Source organism: Idiotropiscis lumnitzeri, chromosome 6 (assembly GCF_059441095.1).
Source record: "Idiotropiscis lumnitzeri isolate Australia: NSW breed Sydney's pygmy pipehorse chromosome 6, RoL_Ilum_1.0, whole genome shotgun sequence".
Lineage (NCBI taxonomy): Eukaryota > Metazoa > Chordata > Actinopteri > Syngnathiformes > Syngnathidae > Idiotropiscis > Idiotropiscis lumnitzeri.
In genome coordinates, this window is record NC_142396.1 from 21,101,738 (window position 1) to 21,122,632 (window position 20,895).

At 42.6% G+C, this 20,895-nt stretch overlaps 1 protein-coding gene across 3 annotated transcripts; it reads right to left on the reverse strand.

The window, feature by feature from the left end:
- Positions 1–251: 251 nt before the first annotated feature.
- Positions 252–20,524, reverse strand: gal (galanin/GMAP prepropeptide). 3 transcript variants are annotated; one of them, XR_015844101.1, is made up of 8 exons: positions 20,404–20,524; positions 20,150–20,230; positions 19,173–19,227; positions 11,416–11,487; positions 4,117–4,203; positions 3,562–3,633; positions 1,190–1,343; positions 252–704 (listed from the first exon to the last, which is right to left on the reverse strand). XR_015844101.1 is itself a non-coding variant. In XM_088298858.1 (7 exons), the coding sequence occupies exons 2-7, from the start codon at positions 20,228–20,230 to the stop codon at positions 1,282–1,284; spliced, it is 429 nt and encodes a 142-aa protein (XP_088154984.1). In that variant the 5' UTR covers positions 20,404–20,524; the 3' UTR covers positions 252–1,281. The 3 variants fall into 3 exon arrangements, 2 of the variants coding, with proteins under 2 accessions (XP_088154984.1, XP_088154986.1); XM_088298858.1 differs by having other exon boundaries at positions 252–1,343; XM_088298860.1 differs by lacking the exon at positions 11,416–11,487 and having other exon boundaries at positions 252–1,343.
- Positions 20,525–20,895: the final 371 nt, after the last annotated feature.

Below are 20,895 nucleotides of genomic sequence, written 5' to 3' on the forward strand. Positions count from 1 at the left end.
TCCGACGCTGAGGAGAAAATAAATAAATAGACAGGGTAATCAAGGCTTGACAAGACACAGCTGAGCTGCCGGTGGGCGTGACTCTCCGGCCGTGAGCACATGGCATGACAAGAATGCCGGGGGGCCACGCCCACAGGTCAGCTGGGAAAACAAAATAAAAGACACGTGGCATGACAAAACAAGGATCATGACAGATTCAGGTATTTGAAGAGTTGGAGTGCAATATTTTTTTGTTTGTTTCTTTATTTAATTCCATAATTTTCAATCAGATAATAGCACATTGGGATAGATTGCAATACAGAAGCAGGAATCTGGGTTTTATATTGAATCTGCTTTCAGTAACCATTAAACAAGATCATTGTGACTCTGTGGCTCAATTATCTATTTACATTTGAGAAGTATACTACTAATCTCATCAAATAAGATTATAGGTACTGGGAGACAACCAAGCTTTGCTAAACACAAAATAATTAACAGTAGTGTAAAAAATAACAACATAATGACTGTAAAGCAGGGCTGTCCAAGATAAAAATTTAAGGTTGCCATGTTAACCTTCTTCGCCTTTAATTTATGAAACACTAAAACCAATACATCCGCTTACCTACTGTGAAACAAGGAGGAAACTCTGTTCCTGTATGTTCTGGTGTTGCTTTGCCACATCCAACAAAGGGTGTCTTGAATTGGTGCAATGTGACATATCAAGACTATGAAAACAAGAAGGAAATGTGTTGCCCAGTGTCAGAAAGCATATTTTTGTTTGTGTGGTAGTAGTTCAAACAGAATCTGTTTCACTAATGCTGTGATTTAGATGAAGACTAGATCCCATTTTCTTACCAATTTATACAGAAAACCAGGTAATTGTAAAGGCTTTAAATAAATAAATATGAAACTAATTTCACGACAAATTATGTTGCATTTCATGAAGAATCATGACGAATATTAATCAGCATTTTTAAAACAAATTTGACAAATTTCATGACACTGAATATTCCAATTTGCTTTCTTCTCATTCTCTCTGGTCAATGAAACTAGAAATGCTGTATATTAAACAAATGCTATGCAATAAACCTAAAAAGCGTTAGGGTCTCGGTGTGTCTGCCAACACGCCAGAATAACATCAACTCAACACAAACAAATTGTTGCGTGGTCTTAGTGGCATCTGTTCTGATATTACATTTGATGTCTGTACCTAAAATTGGACATCCCCGCTGTGAAGATCTTTTTGCAAAAGAATTTTTAAAAAGTTGGGTAGAGAAGGTTTGATAGCAAAGGCTGTCGTGGCTATGGGTTAGCCATTTCATCTGATGTCTCAGAAGAAGTCAGGCTTTGCAAGGCTCCCATTTCTACAAATCACAAAAAATACACTTCAATTTTTATATCGTTCAACATTGGAGGCTGTTTGTGAGAGTAGAGATCTATATTGATATCGTAATCATCATAAATAATGGAAATTGAATTTGCATCAAACTGGTCACTTAGGATACACCAGTGATTCTCAAATAGTGGGGCGGTGCAATGCTGAGGGGGGGGGGTGCGTGGCACCCTGGGGAACATGTTTTTTTGCATGGTTTTGGGACCGAAAAAGGCGATCTCAGACAACGTGAGTTTGCGCTCGTCAAAGCTTTTTGTGCCCCTAGTTCACGCAGTACTGGTTTTTAAAAAAAGTGTCGCCCTGTCACGCAGTTCTGATTAAAAAAAGGTGTCGCCATTACAAACATTAAAACTGTTGCTTTATGTTATTTATATAAAATTTTTGCTTCAAATCCCCCTGGCTCTTTTTGTCTTTTCTATATTATGTAATAACAGTTTGGTTTGTTCATGTTAATAAAGTTAAAAAAACAAAACAAAAACGTATAGTAAATATTTATCATCTCATTAATATTTGCCCAACAGTTTCGAGATCCTCACAATAGTCGTTCTCAAAATGATATATTTTTTTATCAATTTAGCTTTGTTAAGGGATATTTTATTGACAATCTAACATTGATATAAAAAAGCCATGTACATTAGTACGAAATGGTGGTGGGGGGGCGCGAATTGTTTTCTTCTTGGTAGGGGGGGAATGACAGGAAATAATTGAGAACCACTGGGATACACATAGCCTGCATACAGTATGGTATTCAATACAATAATTCAGTACACAACAACTTTATTTATATAGCGCATTTCACAACAGCTGGAGCTGGAACAAAGCGCTTTCCATATGATGTAATATAAATTAGCGGGAAATTAGAACACACATTAAAACACATATGCAATAGAACCTAGAAGAACAGCAGAAGAGCGACAGTCTCATGTTGAGTCAAAAGCTAACGAACAAAAATGTCGTCAAACGAGTTTAAACAGTGGACAGAGAGGGGGCTTGCCTAACATTTAATGGGCGGTCATTCCAGAGAGAAGGACCAGCAACAGAAAAGGCACGATCCCCCCTGAGGCTGCGCTTAGTCCTCAGCACCTTCAGCAGCATTTGGTCCACAGACCTGAGGTCGCGGGCAGGTGCGTTGGGCTGGAGGAGCTCACTGAGGTACGCTGGGGCGAGGCCATTTAAAGATTTGAAGACGAACAGAAGTATCTTAAAGCAAACGCTAAAGTGCAGTGGAAGCCTGTGAAGAGAGGCTAAGATTGGGGTGATGTGATCCATCTTCTGAGCTCCAGCTAAAAGACGGGCAGCAGCATTTTTCACCAGTTGGAGGCTTTTGAGGGAGGACTGGCTGACTCCAAAGTAAAGTGCATTACAGTAATCTTGCCTAGATGCGACGAATGCATGGATTACTGTTTCTAAGTACTGCTGGGAAAGAAAGGGCTTCACTTTAGCCAGCTGCCTAAAATGAAATAAAATGGATTGAACAACAGCACTGATTTGCCGATCATATTTAAAAACATTGTCTTGTTTAAAACCCATGTTTGAGACTGTTGGCTTTAGATAAGATGCCAGGGGGGCTAGTTCAACAGGGTTGAAAGTAGAAGGGCCACTGGGACCGAACACCATAACTTATAACTGTCTTATTTTCATTTTTCATTGAAATTCAAGAAATTAATTGACATCCAGATTTTGATTTACTAGAGATAGGACAAAAGTGGTCTCAAGGAGAAAGTGTATTTTTCGCTCAGCGCGACATAGATCATTTGCATAGCAATGGAAAGAAATTCCATGTTTTCGTAAGATGGAACCTAAGGGCAGCAATTACAACGAAAACAGCAAGGGTCCCAAAACAGAAACTTATGGAACACCATACGACAAAGGGGCTGAGTGGGACTCAGAGCAACCTAGGGGAACACAGAAGGTCCTGCCAGTCAAATAGTATCTAAACCACTCTGGATAGTCACGTACACTGTCATTCACAGATTTATTTTGGAATAGATAAAATCTATAGATGCCCCATCTCTCATCCATTTTCTGTACTACTTTTCCAGTTGAGGTTGAAGTCCAGTGGTGCTAACCAATGCCTTCCGACCCCAGTTTGGTGGCTGAAGTGTACTTCTTTGTGCAACACCACCAATTAATAAACTAAGGTATTTGCAAAGTATTCATAACACCCTAGGCAGAGACAATATGAATACCTTTATATTTGAGATATGTCAGGAAGTCAATGACAGTGTGCACAATGTCTTCCTCTGCTTTCCTTTGGTCATCTGTAAAAAAGTAGAGCAACAAATAACCACATTCACACAAATTCAGTCTACTTTAAAGTATGTAGAGTTGATGAAAACCTGTGAGAATCATGTCAGAACATTAAAGAACAAACAAAAACAAAAAACACATGAAAATTTTTTTCAACATTAAATGTAAGAACAAAAAAGCTCTTGCAGCAAAAGCTGCAAGAACTTTTCCCTGAGGATTTTGGACCTCTCCTGATGGGACCTCACTGGGTACGTTTTACACGACCCCAGTCCGTATTCCAGAACCTCTCAAGGTCCAGGAACCGGACCAATACCAGCATGCGTATAATATGCAATATGAGTTTAATTCACAAGTGTATATTGCATCTACTCATAAATGATCTTAGATTAACTGCTCATTGAATGACACTTTCCCCCCCAGAACGACACTCACCACCAACACTGGTGTTGTGGTGCATGAATAGTTATTACATACATTATGTGCAAAAAAACTACCTGTTTGGAAGTTTTCCTCCCAGTCCATGTTTCTCTTGCCAGCAAGACCAGGCTTATCTCCCAGTATCCTGTGTCCATCTATGCCATCTGGACAAGAGTAGAGTTTTTTGGTGTTGTCAAAAATTAAGGCAGCAAGCATGCTAGAAAAACTTTAACACAATCTCATTCTGCTTATTTGTGCAGATTCTATATCATGAGCTGACAAATACCTAAAATAAGTTTGAACTCAATATTTTTTGTTTGCACTTGCTTCATATAATTCAAATTCAAAACAAATTAAAATGCATCTCAGTTCAAGAAATAATTTGATGAAAAAAAAAAAATCAATGCAACTTAAACTATGCTGCTATGCGGTACACTGGATAACTGGTTTGCACGTCCACCTCACAGTGGCGAGGTACAGGGTTTGATTCCGGCCTTCCTGCGTGGAGTTTGCATGTACTCCCTGTGCCGGCGTGGGTTTCCTCCGGGTAATTCAGTTTCCTCCCACATTCCGAAGAAGTGCGTGGTTGTTGATTGGATGCTCTAAGTTGCCCCTAGGTGTGATTCTGAATGTGATTCGTTGTTTGGCTACGTGTCCCCTGCGATTGGCTGGCAACCAGTTCAGGGTGTTCCCCTCCTGCAGCCCAAAGAAAGCTGGGATAGACTCCAGTAAGCCTCAACGTGAGGATAAGTGGCTTAGATCATGCATAAAAATATCTGTCAAAATTATACTAGTATAATAAATCAAAATTGTCTTTGCTTCCTTTTTTTGGTCAGAGCTGGATACTCGGCATCTTTTCTTAGCAACAATATATGCATTTGAGCTTGATGCATATGGAGTGCCTGAATGAATGACAATGATCAAGCTATTGTTGTGATCTAGCTTGTTTGAAGATCTATTTGTTTTTTCTTTCAGCCTGTGGAGAGGGTGGAGTCTCCAGCGCACACCTGATGGCCATCACCGTTAGTTGGCTTCTTAAGCGCTGGAGACAGAGGATCTAGTTGCCGGAATATTGTTTCTTGTTGCCATTTCCCTGCGCGCAGTTGTTCTCGTGTCTGTCCAGTATCGCGGCAGTCTCACTCCCGAATTATTAACTCTCGTTATTCGTTCTTGTTTTCTAACCTTGTGTAGGTTAGTTTCCGTTCTTGTACTTTTAGTGTTCCTGTGTGACTGAGTATTTCCTATAGTGGAATTAGTATTCGCTTAGTTTTTCTCGATTATTTAGTTGGTCCTGTTTTTAGTGGCTAGCTCCTCTTCTTCCACCCATTCCCCTTCGTTAGTTTATCCAGTGTACCACCGCTCATTTAGTTTAGTGTAGTTTTTTTGTCTATTTTTCTTAATCTCGTCGGACGTACTCCCTTAGTTTAAATAAACCTCTACTTTGTATGATCACTGCCTCTGTCAGTTTTGTTGGGTCCACCTTGCTTCAACACACACCCTTAACAGCTATGCAGGCTTTACTGCATCCTCCCCTGTGTGCATAGTGTGTAGCAGCACTGTTGTTGTTTGTTACCCTTTTTCTGGACTTCTACTGGATAGTTTTCATATTCGTGTGGCTGTATTATTGTACTTTTTTTTTTAGACCTGGGGCCATGTTTTTCATTGACTACACAGCCTTCTAATTAACACATGGCTGCTACCAGAAACTAGGCTAGAAACACGATGCCTCCCTTCTCCACTGACGAATACCACAAACTCCTTCAGAAGATGGCAGTAAATGATTATGAAAGTTGATCTTTTCAGCAAATGAGATCAGCTACCCGCCACAAACACTGATAATAGGCAACGATGCCTTGGTGTCAAATATCTATTTAGCAGAAAGAACACAAAGATTCTGTGTTTTGCTAAAGGTTGCTACTGAGCAAAAAAAAACAAAAACAAAAAAAGTTTCTGAAGCAAGAATTTATTAACCTTCTCCAAAAAAAAATGTTGATCTAACACATCTTGAACTACGAACATAATGACTTTAAAATCAACAGATAAATGCAATGTATTTGCCTGCTACTTTTCTGAAAAGTACAATACACAAACCAAATCGTGACAAACCAGCAAAATTACTGCAGCACTTAAAATCCATTGATCCATCCACATTATCCGAACCGTTTATCCTCACAAGGTATGCGGGCGTGCTGATGCCTATCCCAGGCGTCTTCGGGCAGTAGGCGGTGAATACCCTGAACAGGTTACCAGTCAATGGTGTCACGATCCGCCTGTTCTTGTTGCAGCTGAGTGGGCGTGTTCCGACGGCGCGCGATCCTGGCGCCCGGCCGCGAGCGAGACGCGCTCCCGAGCCACACAGCTGCGACCCATGAAGACCGTGATTACGGACTATTTAAGCTGCCGAACAAGCTCACGAGCTTAGATGCTCATTTGAGTTCCCCGTTACCGCCGGTCACTCCGGGTCCTAACCCGGTCGTTTCCCCTCCCAGAACCCAGTTTCCGAGTTACCCGTTCAAGGAGCCTAATCTGGCTCATCCCAACCGCTACGGCGGAGAACCCGGCCTTTGCGGCCCGTTCGTCCACCACTGTAGGCTGATCTTTGATCAGCAGCCCCTGACCTATGCGCACGAGAGTACAAAAGTAGCGTTTATGATGAGCCTCCTGACTGGTCAAGCGAGTGCATGGGCCATGGCTGTGAGCAACGCACGCCCAGAACTCCGCTCCTCCTTCCCCGCCTTCCTTGCGGAGTTCCAAAGAGTGTTCCACCATCTGATTCGGGAAAAGGAGGCCGGAGCAGAGTTGCTGGACTGTACCCAGGGTTCCCGATCAGTAGCTGATTACTCCATCGCCTTCCGCATTCGAGCCGCCGAGAGTGGGTTTGACGACTGCGCCCTGCGGTCTGTTTTCCGGAGAGGGCTGAATCCTGCGCTGAAGGACGAGCTGGCGGTCCGCGATGACGCCGACACGCTGGAGGAGCTCATCACCCTGGCCATCCGTCTCGATAACCGTCTGCGAGAGCATCGTCGAGAGCGAGGGGAGGGGTGGAGCAGCGCGGAGCCGAGCCACAGCGTTTCCGGGTTCCGGAACCTCTGCCAGCCGTCGAGCCCATGCATCTGGGAGCGAGTCGCATGGATTCCCGTCAGCTACAGCGTCGCCGAGAGCCACCACGTTTCCGGGTTCCCGAACTTCCACCCGCCGACGGGTCCATCCGCTGACATACGACGCCTCACTGAACCGCTTACGTTGAAGTTGTCAGGGAACCACATCGAAAAGCGCTCGTTTTTTGTTATGCCGGCTAGACATGTCCGCGTCGGATTATTGTTCCCACGTTGCTCTCAACCTAGTGCTCATGTTATAGTTCTTGCCTCGTTTTTGATCCCGTGTATGGTGTATTGTATGTTTATGTTATTTAGGATTCAGTTATTCTTCGGCTCGCTTTTCGTTCTCGTTTTCGCGTTTGGACTTCCCTTACCCTTCGGAGGTGAGCAAATGTCGTTTCGGTCATCTTGCGTTGCAAGTTCTTTTGGATTTCTCGTTTTGATTTCCTGGTGTGAGTTGGTCCACCAGCGTTTTGCGTTATCTTGCCATATCTCATTTCCTCCTTGTCAGTGTTTTAAGGATCCACATTCACCGCTTTCCAGCCTCGGCTGGAAAGCGGACCTCACAAATGGCAGGCACTTAAAATCACCCATGAATAATTCAATTGCCATGACAGAAATTGATACAGTGTATTAAAAAAAAAACAACAACAAAATATAGCAGATTTGGTTCAGCAGTTGAAACCATCAACTAGCTTAACTCAATACCATCTGACTTTTTCAAAACTATTGTGAAATCTGGGCGAACAGTGCAAAATAATCAACTGCTCACTTAAGTCAGGCAAGTTTCCTAAACCTCTGAACGTAGCCGCCTCCAAGCCCCTTTGAAAAAAAAAAAAAGATCAATGGATGTCTCTTTGTTAGCAAATTATACCCATCTCAAAACTTGCCTTCTTATGTCAGAAGGTCAAGCAAGTGGTTTTTAGCATTATGGTGTTCATCTTGTCTTCTTTTTTAATAGGTTTAAAATTTTCTTTTCTGAGAAAAAAACAGTTTTTGGTGGAAAGCAAAAAACATCAGCTGTCACTTCAGCCTTGGTCAGAGCTGTCACACTTCTCTGTGATGTCCAATACAATAACATACAGACAAAAAGAAGGCTCCGCTATAGGAAATCCACTATCCACTTTAACTGCTCTTTTATTCCTAATTTAGAAAGACTTGACCAGTCAACCAATGTTCAACAGCTTTTATTCTCTACATCCATTGCTGATGAACACCATTGTTTGGTGAAAAACTATGACAGAAATATACAATTACAAAATGTCCACATGCATCTCAACAACACAAAACCCTCTTGTCATTGTAATAATGAGCAGTTTTTGTATGGAGGACTCAGAAGCAAAAGCCATTCAAACCGCAGCCACGCAATACAAACCGACTCTGGAAACGTTACGTAGACGATATTTTAGAACTAACCAAAACTGGACATAAACAAGAGCTCACATGCCATCTCAATCCCATCGACTCTATTGGCAAGATAAATTCAGATTTGAAGAAGAAAAGAACCGGACCATATCCTTCGTAGACCTATATATAACTCACAATGAAGACGGCAGTATAAAAATCACCATTTATATAAAAACTCCCGCACACTAACCAGTACCTCCTCTGGACATCAGAATACCCCACCGCACACATTTCAGTAGTTAGAACACTTTGCAATCGGACCAGCATTATAACAGACAGTAAAGACAGAATGGAGGAAGAAAACCATATGCATCATGTTTTCACTCTCTGGCAACACCCTAAATGGGCCATCAAAAAAGGAAAACAACAAGCCAGGGAAAATGAACAAAAGAAAAAAGAAAGAAAAGCAAAGAACAAACAAGACACCAATACCAAAAATAAGGACACAATAACACTTCCATATGTCAGAATCCATACAACGTACCATGAGGACGCATCACGCACAGTAATAAAACCAGATCAAAAACTTGACAACAACTCATGCACGAAAAAGACCGTATAACACTGGACAATAAATGCAACATGATTTACAAAATCCCATGCAAATCCGCTGGGGCTGTGCTTTTGCAGGAAAATGATGAGTGTATTGAGTTTCTGTTATTTTAAATATCAACAAAACTATTCAGTTATAGAGAACGAGGCTTTAGGTCTTATCTGGGCTCTACCGCATTTTGAGGTCTAAGTTGGTTCAGGTTTGACTCCCATGTCAGTCATTACTGACCATAACCCACTTAACTTTCTCAAGTATTTGCAGAATTCCACCCAAAGGCTAATTGGGCTTTGTTTTTGCAGCCCTACACACTGGACATAAGGCACATCAGTGCTAAATATAATATTATTGCTAATGCCCTTTCCCATGCTCCATTGTACTAACTTTTATTGTTGCTCTGCTAGGTCTACTGTTGTGTATTCCTCCTCTTAAATTACTTCTCATGAACCAAGGTTTTTGAGGTGGAGGGTGGATGCTGGGTTGGTTGATGTAGGGCTGCAACGTAGAGATGGGGACTGGAGTTTTTTTTTTTTTTTTTAAGACTTGGCCAAATTAAGCCTGAGGGTTAGAACCCTCGTTTTTAAGGGGTGGGGATGCCCCTCCCCTGTCCTTCCTCGGGCAAGCAGGGGCTCACCCACCATAAATATCTGCTCCTCAGTAGTCATTTTTGAGCCCTCTTTGAATGCTTGCTTTTGCCAAGAAAATTTCCTTTCCTATGCTATCTAAGCGAGATGACCAGGGAGTACGAAGAGCTCCTAAGCTCCTTTGAATTCAACAAATGCTTTGGAAAAGTACCTGGATGTAACCTTAAGCCCCTTTTAGCATAGGTTACTCCTGACCAACCTTTCCGAAAGAATATTGCCCACAGTTCTTTTCGGCAGCAACATTTAAAGCAACAGGACACAGACGTAGTTGACGGACAACGCTAAGACGATGGAGTTTCATGCTCAAGACTCTAATAATGTTTTTTTTTTAAAATGACTGATTTTAAATAATTGTGATAAATCGTTTTCTTTTTGTCAAAACTGAATAGTCAATGAGGCTAAGAAATGTACATTCAAATGAAAAGGAAATGTGTGATTCCACACAAGCAAAAATATCCATACATCCATTATCCAAATTCCTCATCCTCAGGATATATAATAACGCCGTTGCCTTGAGTGTCTGCTCATCTTAGTTCAGCTGAAACGTGAATGTTGTGACGGTTCGGGTTGGGGAGGAGGGCCTGGCAGTCTCTGATTATTTGCAGGTTCGCGATCCTTCCAGCCAGGCTCTCCTCCGGAGAAAGTGGGCGTCGGCTCCGGCGCACCTGCGGCTCGTTGTCTGCAATCAACGGGCAGCATAAGAACCAGCCACGCCAGGAGCTCGACGCCGGATTATCTCGTCATCTCGTGTGGTACTGGCCCATGTCACGTCACGCTTCTCGATCGCCCGATTCCTCGTGCCCTCGTGCTTGTCTGACCTCCGTGCTCTCTGTTTCCCCGTCCAGCAGACCCGAGCCCGTCCGGACCCGCTCCACCCGCAACCGCTCCCGAGTTCCTGCCCGGAGCTCATCCCGCCAGCGCTCTCCGCAACACGCCGTGCCCGGGCTTCCGCCGCGCCGCGTCTTCCGCACCTCCGCCTGCCCGACCGCACCTCCCGGTGCACCCCGCTCCGACGTCTGCTCGTCCGCACCTCCCGGTGCCCACTGCTCCGACGCCTGCCCGTCAGCACCTCCCGGTGCACGCCGCCCCGACGCCTGCCCGTCAGCACCTCCCGGTGCTCACCGCTCCGACGCCTGCCTTGCGGTGCTTCCCTCCGGGCTTGCCGCCCTTCCTCATTCCCCAATAAACCCTGTCTCAAACACTCCTGTCGCTCTTGGGTCCTCCTTCCCTCTCACCCGGTTCGCGCAACCACGACAAATGTGCCACAAAGCAAAGCCACTCATGAAATGACAGCAGCAGCATTGATAATCCATAAACAATAAAGTCTTGTTTAAAAAAGAAAAAACATTACTAAAAATACTCTTGACCAAATATGTTAATGAAAAGACAAACAAATGGTCACTTTGTGAGAACATTGAGAGCCTGAGATAATCCATTTCAGAAAGAAAAAAACATTCCTGATTTTTCCCCATTGTATGCAACAGCAAATGTGACCCTACTCAGTCAAAATTTCCAGAATATACAAATATTCGTTTAAAACACAGAGAAGACATACTTTTTGGGTTTGGATGGATAAGATCAGACAGAATTACAATGATAGCTGCGACAGGATGGTTGTATGAAGCAATTCCTGGCCTAAAAGCAAGGTCCTTCAGTGGCTGTATGTTTCTATCTTACATTGAGTGATCAGCTTGTCTCTGCCTCTGGCACTGGGTGAATCCTTTATCTGAATTAGGTGATCAATCCGACCTGTAACACAGGATGAGGCAGGAGGAACCTTTATGTGAGCGTCACATATTCACAAACACGCTCACACATGGGGGTGAACCGGCCACAGAGCGCATCAAGTTTTCCCAATGGGCCACTGATAGTGGAATTGAGCAGCCCATATTGAGGAAAAAAACTCAAATCACTTCTGTAGCAGCAGACAGTAGTTATATACACTGTGTGCTTTTCACTGTTATTCTTTCACGTCAACACATGCTTTTCACACACATTGACAAACTTTAACTACACTACGGTGGCCTTAATTGGACAAAAAGCTAATTAGATGTGTACTTGTTAGGGTTACAGTTCTCAGTAAAATAATCTGCGTTTGTGCTATCACACTAACTCGGTCACTTGCTCAAGGGCACATCAACATTCATCACTTCAATAATCACTTCTGCCAATGAGTCTCCCACAGAGGACTTTCACATGGACATTCAACCTGGATGTGCTACTCAATGCAATCATTCCACAAGTCGAGAAAATTGTACTTAGGTACTGCAGTTAGTGTTGTATTGTACTAGAGAAGTGACAACCAGTACAAACATGGTTAAGTGTGGACAAGTGCAACTCATGGTGTGTGCAGGTCCCTCTTCCGAATGAATACACATTCCCTTTTATACATGTAAAATGTGAATATCATTATACAATTCAATACAACTTTATTCATAGAGTGCATTTCACAATACTGGAGCTGTACCAACGCACTTAACATATTATGTAATATAAATTAGCAGTCAATTAGAACTCAAATTAAAACACGTTTATAGTAGATTCCAGAAAAACATCAGAACAGCGACAGTGTCATGTTAAGTTGATAGCCATAGGATAAGAATGTGTCTTCAAATGAGTTTTAAAAGTGGACAGAGGGGGGGAATGCCTAACATTTAATGGAACATCATCCCATAGAGAAGGACCTGCAACACAAAAGGCTCGCTCCCCTCTGAGGCTCCACTTAGTCCTCGGCACCTCCAGTAGCATTTGCTCCACAGACCTGAGGGAGCGGGCAGGTGTGTAGGAGCTCTGAGAGGTACCCTGATGCGAGGCCAGTTCAAGATAAACAAAAGTATCTTGAAATGTACTCAAAAATGGACTGGGAGCCAGTAAAGGGAAGATAAGACTGGGGTTATCTGCTCCATGTTATGAGCTCCATTTAGAAGGCAAGCAGCAGCATTTTGGACCAATTGAAGATGGTTGAGGGAAGACTGGCTGACTCCAAAATAAAGTGCATTACAAGTAATCTATAGAGAAAGTATGAGAAAGTAAAGTAACGGTTCTGGCTCTTCCCATCATCTCGCTTTTTCCAATTTGTGTCAATCAGAACCTGTACCCTGAGTGTACACCCTTGAACCCTTCCCTTCAGACCTTTACTTGGGTCCCCGGTTGGCCATTTACACGGGGCTTCTGCGGGGTGGCCGACGGAGGAGCCCAAGTAAACATTCTGGTCTCCCACAATCCCACGTTTTCAAGTTGCGTCATTCTGAACCTGAACCCAAGTCACTTCAATCCCTGCCTTTCTCGTCACCGCGTCCATTATGTACTTCTTCCCAAAGTCTCGTTTGCCCCGGTTCTTCTAGTTTGACTTCCTCAGACCAATTGCTCGCGGACCCTCTTGTCTCTTCTATTTGCTTATCTCTATGGCGGTAGGCTGATGAGGCAGAGCCCCGCACCAGCATCTTGGCAGCAGCCCCCATCCTGGCTCCTCGGCTCCACCAAAATCCAACGCTACTCCGGTGGCACATGCCCAGCAGGCAGCCTCTGACTCTGCACTTGTGGCGCAAGGTCTGAAGTCGCCCGGTGACCTTTGTCTGGCGGTGCAATCTCTGCGGCTGCTTTCTGACATTCTTCCAGTGGCGCAAGCTCCGTGGTTGCCCTCCAATCTTCTTCCGTCTGCGCAAGCTCTGCGTTCGCCCTCCGGCGGCTCAAGCTCCGCGGCTGCTTTCTGACCTTCCGCCGGCGTGGCAAGCTCCGCAGCCGGCCTCCAACATTCCTCCATCGACGCACGCTCTGCAGCCTCTTTCTGACCTTTCTCCTGTGACACAAACCCTGCAGACGCCCTCCGACTCTCTTTCAGCAGTGAAAGTGTTGCGGTCGCCCTCCGATCTTACTACAGAAGCGCAATCCCTGTGGCCACCCTCTGGCCCTGCTCCGGTGGCGCAAGTTCCGCGGTCGCCAACTGACTCTCTTCTGGCAGCGCAAGCCCTGCAGCCCTCTTCCGACCTTGCCCCAGCAGAGCAAGCCCTGTGGCCGCCCTCTGACTCTGCTCCTTTGGCGCAAGCCCTGAGGCCGCCCTCTGACTCTGCTCTGGTGACGCAAGCCCTGTGGCTGCCCTCTGACCTTGCTCCGGTGGCGCAATTTCTTGCGGCGTCATCACCGCTCGTCTGGCCTCCAGGGCGGCCACATGATTGCCCTGCCAAAAACCCCTTGTCCATCCACCTCTGCCTCAAGAACCTCATATTTAGAATGCATTTTCATGCTTTCCTTGTGTTCCATTGTAGGTGTCCGACCCGTTACATTATCATGTCCACCTGTGCAAGTTTACCCGATCCCTTGTGTTACCCATTTTTAGCTCCCTCTAACATTTTGTCTTGTTCAGTTCCGCGTTGTTTTATCTGTATGTATTTAGTTCTTTGCCTTCTTTCTGTCTTTGTCACGTCTAACTGCTGTTGTTTGCTGTTTTAGTCTAAGTCAAGCAGGTTTCATCCCCCTTTGCTTGTGTGACCCAATCCCTTGTGTTACCAGATTATACCACTATACACTTTGTGTCTTGTTCAGTTGCTCCTAGTTGTCTAGTCCGTTTGCATTTAGTTTCTTGTTTTCTTAGTCTTTGTCAAGTCTAACTGTTGTTTGTTTGCTGGCGTACCCCAGGTCAAGATAATTTCCCAGTGTTTGTTTAGTTACTTTAATTCTTCTTGTTTTGGATTTTAACATGGGTTGCCTTTTTTTTTCTGTCCTTTAGTTTCTGGGCACCAGGTGGTGTCCATTGAGGGGGAGGGGGGTACTGTTGTGACATATCTTAACATATCAGTTGCGACGCAGTTGCTATGGTCCTTTTCTGCTCTGTTCTGTCCAAATCCTGTTCCTCACGCATCGAGGCGTGTCACCCATTGCCCAGAAGAAGCAAAAGAACACCGGATGTCATTGTGAGTTTAATAAATCGGAAGAACAAAGTGGCATTTTTGAGACTGGGACGCAAGCTCAAAGGTACTGCTGCTTCATTAAAGAACATTTAATGAGAATCAAAGCGGACATCAAAAGGTGAGCAAGACAACTCAAAAATTCAAGGATTCAAAGCAAAGATTCAGCACACTGGTAGCCAACCGTAAGATTCGGATCAAACACAATTGGATGCCTCAGGAGTAGGGGTTGAATGATGGTGCAGCAGGGAGGGATTGAAAACATGCAGGAGAGTGGCTCTTGAGGATCAGAGCTGGATATGCCCGTCGTAAATTGAGCACATAATGCATATATGCAATACCAAATGGAAACCAGTGCTCAAAGTTAAACGTTAGTATTTCCAGTAGTGCCTTAACAAAATCTTTTTAAAGGGGGAGTGTAAAATAATCTTGGCAAAAACACATTTCCTGCCACCAACAATTTTGTCAGACATGACATTCAACTGGTAGTTGTGTATCAGGACCTTGCCCAACTTCTCTATGAAACTCAAACTTTTATGTAGCTGTAATGACAGGCAAATGTCAATAAATAGCACTCCTGCCAAATTTTAAAATTCAAAGTGGTGGACTTCCGTTTTAGCATTTGTCTCCAACAGACTTTTTTTGTAAGCTGTGGGCTGCTAAATATACCACCAAATCTGACTATGAAACGTACAACCGAGCTGCTTCATTAAAATTTTTTAAAAAGACTTTTTTCCCCAAATCGCACTACTATATATTAAAAAATTATTTCCAATTTTGCCAGTCCTAATGTCTGTGCAAAGTTTGATAAGACACATTAAGACCCTCTAAGTCAGAGTGGTTTTATTATACAATACAATACAACTTAGGTGATATAGCGCTTTCACAACAGCTGCAGCTTTAACAAAGGGCAAACTGCCCATTGCCACGGCAACAGCGTTTTGCGAAAAGTCACAGTTACGGTCTCTTATTACGATTTGGTTTGATACATTAGTTTCACGGTTCGATATTTTTTCGAGACAATTTTTTAAAATTTATTGTTTATTGAAGCCACTTACATTTGTTTAAACTGAAAAGTACACATTTTTACATTTAATTAAATCTATATTAGCAATACCTGACTCGTTTTCTGCTGTGCATACTTAGCAACGAATGAAAAAAAAAAATAATATTGTTCTAATACTATTGTACTAATACAAAATAAATTACCCATCTTCTGTGGTGCATTCTAAGCAACAGATTACAGTGAAACCCCGCTACTTCGCGGTTCACCTTTCGCGGGTTCAGTGCTTCGCGGGTCTAAAAAAAATATTCAAAAATTAAAAACGTTTTTGCCCGGGCACGATCGGGGTTCTCCATTCGCTCCGCTCCTTGGGGGCATTGCAGTTTCGCCGAGCGGCCCGATCGGGGGCGACGTTTCGCGCGGTTCGGACCGTACCAGAGTTCCGGCCGCCGTGCGTGGCAGTTAAGCCGAAGAGGAGCACCTTCCGCCCGGGCATGAGCGGGGCGACATTTCGCTCCGTTCGGGACCGTACGAGAGCTCCGGAGGAGGCCGGCCGGCGTGCATGACAGTTAAGCCGAATAGGAGCACCTTCCCCGGGCATGGGCGGTGTCAAGCGGTCCCTAAGTTTAACCGAATGGAAGCTCCGGAGGAGGAGGGCATGCTCGCGTCACAGTTAAGCCGAAGAGGAGCACCTTCCCCGGGCACGGGCGGTGCCAAGCGGCCCCTAAGTTTAACCGAATGGAAGCTCCGGGGGAGGAGGGCGGGCGTGTGTCACAGTTAAGCCGAATAGGAGCACCTTCCGCCCAAGCACGAGCGGGGCGAAATGAAACCGAGTTCAACCGAACGGAGACACGCTTCGGGGGAGCAGGTCCGGCGTGCGTGACAATTAAGCCGAAGAGGAGCACCTCTTCCGCCCGAGCACGAGCGGAGCGCGAGGCTGTCAGTTATGAATGAATAAATAAATAAATGAAGAATGCCACCTTTCATTTCACAGGGCACACCGGACGGCGTACCAGCAGGTAAAAGTCGAAGTAATTAAATAAATACAAAAAGAAGTAATTGAATAAATACAAAAATAATGGCTGGGGAATAAAAAAATAATAAGTTTTAATAATAATTTGTTTTGTTTTGTTATAACATGAATTTCACTCTCTCTCTGTCTCCACCCGTATTCTATATGGTGTACTGTATACAGGGGGGTATACTGTATACCTGTATAGGTTTTTTTTAAGCATTTTTGAAGGGGCGCCGCTACTTTGCGGATTTTCAGTTTTCGCGGGTGGTCTCGGTCCCCATTAACCGCGATAACCGGGGTTTCACTGTACTGTATAGTTGTCAAATAAACAGCTCCTTAAAAAAAAAAGTTAGACAATACTCATCTTGTAAAGTATATTTTCAGCATCAGCAACTTAAACAAAAACAGGACCTTAAACTTAATGTCTTGGGTTAAAGTTAAGTTGGAACTATATAGGCTATATGCGGTATGTAAAAAAATATTTATTATATAATATTTATTTATTTTATATATAAAATTACAAATGTTTTTCTGCAGTTCATCTTTATCCATCAAGTATACATAAACAATTATCTTTCTTAATAGAATATTACTTGAAACATCATTGTTTTTAAAATTTGAAATAACACAAAACTCATCCAAATACAGTAGTGTATCATCGTGGGTGCTTGACTATATTTTCAGTATCGGCAGAAAATAAACACTTTATCCCTTCATCCCTTCAATTATTTTTTTAAACCACTGTACTTTGTATACAAATAAATATATATTGGAGTGCATTGTACAACTCCAAAATATTTTTAAATAAATAAAATAAAACAGGTATAGTTGCGTTTAGGCGCACCCATTTCCATCCTGCGCAACTTCTTGTTAAATCATCGGTCGTGTGACTTTTGAGCAGCCGTGTCTGAATAATGTTGCATTTTATGTCCCACTCGGCAGTGATGTAAAGTGCCGTAACGGTCAGATAGCGCAGCAGGGGCTGCTGACAAAGCCGTTGCTAATTTGACTCTCGTCTTGTTGTACAAATCAGGAATTGCAGTATTGGTGAAATAGGATCAGGTTGTGACGCGAATTGATGTAATTTCAGCTTGTTACACTCTGCCATCAATAAAACAAATTATATTCATGTCACTTCTGAATAAAGTTGCTGCTTTTCTCCAAACTCCAAAAGTGTGCTTTTGTGCTGCGTCTGTGAACTTGTTTAACTTTTCTTTGAGTTTTTCCAGCGAGAATTATACACATGTAGATGTATGTCTGTATACATGTCATTTTCACTGAAGCGACAGAAAATAATGTGAGAAAGCGTTTTTAAAAACACATATAATGGCTTAATTGTGTTTTTGCACGCATTCTCAGTTTTAAAAGGGTTATTTACAGCATGTAAACGTAGAGATTGCTTTAAAATTGCCAGTTTGAAAGCATCCATCATCTAAGCCGGTTCTCCTCACGAGGGTCGCAGGCATGCTGGAGCCCAACCCAGCTGTCTACAGCCAGTAGGAAGGGTACACCCTGGATTGGTTGCCAATCAATCACAGGGCACACAAAGATTAACAACCAGAAGCGCTCACAATCACACCTAGGGATAATTTAGAGTGTTCAATCAATCTACCATGCATGTTTATGGAATGTGGGAGGAAACCGGTGTACCTGGAGGAAATCCACGCAGGCACGGGCAGAACATGAAAACTCCACACAGGATGGCCGAAGTCCGGGATCAAGCTCCAAATCTCTGAACTGTGAGACTTGCATGCTAACCAATCATTCACTGTGCTGCCAGTTTGAAAGGATTGGTACTTAAGTACGATAACTACAGAGTAATTAAACATTTTATCACCATTTTAAAACTAAATGAAAAAAAAGTATTTTTCTCGTTTATTTCAAACATTTTCATTCAACAGTACAACAAACGTAGAACAATATAGAATAATAGTGAATGATGACTACATCTTAAATGTAAATATCATTTTTAAGTTATGTTCTTATGTTAAGTTACACACGCCGTTAACATGATTGATGCTTGCAAACGTGCGTTATCAAAAGATGACACTTTTGATTGCTACTTTGGTCCACTGGCTGCATGGCTTATTGCTAAGCATGGTCGTCTCTCAACTCAGAGGTTGGGGAATCGATCCCTGGCCATTGTGACCATGTCAAAGTGTCCTTGAGCAAAATACGGGACCCCCAGTTGCTCCTGATGCTGTGTCATCAGTAGGGGAATGAGGAAACGGTACGGAAGTGCTTTGAATACATCAAAGGTAGAAAAGCGCAATTGTGAAAGCCCATTTAGTCCCATTTTTTTGTCTGTCTCTCTGTGCGGCCCGCAACTAAATTGGCCGTGCCCCGGGTCTGGTGGTTGGGGACGACTTCTAAAGGGTATTTTGATTCTTGAAATCCTACCTCTTTCATGTAACTATAAAACTGAAATTTAGTTAAGAGCTATGAGACACATGGTGGTGAAACAGTATAGTGTAATGATATGTTGAACAGTAGGTTTGTACTCGGTACTTACGGGGACCTAAAAGGTAGCCAGCACTATTGAGAGTCCATCCCCTCTTCTCCTTTGTCTGCGTGGTCAAGCAGGACAAAAGTAAATGGGTCCACAGATTAGTGTTCTGTCCTTAAGATTGTTGAATATCTGCAATAGTTACAGCTCAGAATGATTCCATTTATGGAAGACTGAAAAGTTATTGCTGAAAAATATCATTGACAATTCCCGCCATATACTGGATGTAACAAATATTGATCGAGAGACTTTCTTAATCTGGTCAAATATTTTATGAATTCAAAAACCTCATTGCAGATTACTGGATGAGAATCATTTTTTGGCTATATATTGCTTTTTATTACAAGGTTAACCAAGAATGTCCATTTCCTTGGTTAAAGAAGATCATTTTTGGGGTGACCAGTGGCCCTAATTGCTTGTTTCTGTAAAAATTAAATTTCCAAGCTTGAACTTTTTTGAATAAAAATTCAGATTTCAAACTTAATTCACCTTTTAATTTCTAAATTTGAGTCAGCTCAGTTAGCTTTTCAAAGATGTCTGATATTAATCAAGAATATAAAACTAAACATTTAAAAAAAGATAAATGAAAAAAATTAAAAAAAAAAAAAATTCTTTATTCATCTATAAATCTTTAGCATACTGGTGTATTAACTACATAAATAGAAAAAAAACATATGCAATAAATTATTTTAGTGATTATCAATGCATATGATTATTTGTAGTGTCGTAATACATGCTTGCTGCCTTTGATGCAGATGACAAGATTCCCAGCTATTGCCATTACTTTGGGTGGTGGTATAATAAGTACCATAAAATTATGTATATATTCCTACAACCAACTAATAGAGTGATCTAAAATTTTTTTTTTTTTTTCAGTTTCATTTCTGATATTACAGCAAGAAATATAATTGCAGAAATATTGACAATCTCATTTATGAATGCAATAGTGAATTAAATGTCATCAATAAAAAAAAAGGTCTTACCGCAATAACCAGCCCGATGGTTTCAGAGAACATTGTACAAAAAATGAGAGACACCAGCAAAATCCCAAAGGTCCTCTTCATCTAAAGAATTAAAGTAAGAAGTAAAGATATCAATAACTACCTAATCAATATTTTTTTTCCCCGAGTAATCCAACTGAGAAGGCTTTCTTTATGTGGACTCCACTAACAATTGGCCAATGCATATAATGTCTTTCCAGCAAGAATTAAATGACTTGAACAAAGCAGCATCTTACCTTTGATACGCCGGCAACACAGACTCTCCTCCCTGAAGGCAGCAGCTGAAGTTGCTGTATGTGTGAACACTTTGCAGTTGAGATTAAATGAGTACTTCATACACCTTTTATTGTCCTCCAGCTCACCCTGGCTTCAGTCCACCTGCGTCAGCAGCCCTCTCCCCTCAGGCAAGAGAAAGCATCATGAAATTCAATTACATCATGTAATGCCCGGATCCCATTTTTCTTTACCCCCCCTCAGAGACATTGGATTAAATTTGAAAATGAGGGAAATGTTTTTCTTTCATCATCTTTCATTCTACGAGCATATGCTTCAAGTTTGTGTAGCAAATCATTATTGGACATTTGCTTTCCTCTTGCTTGTTTGGGCTTAGGAAGTCTGCTTAGGAAAAATAATTTATGATAAAATATTGAACATATTCCTTCTCTGGAAAATAGTTCATCTTTTTATATGACACTTTCAAAGGTAAAAGAAACCAAACATTATAGCCT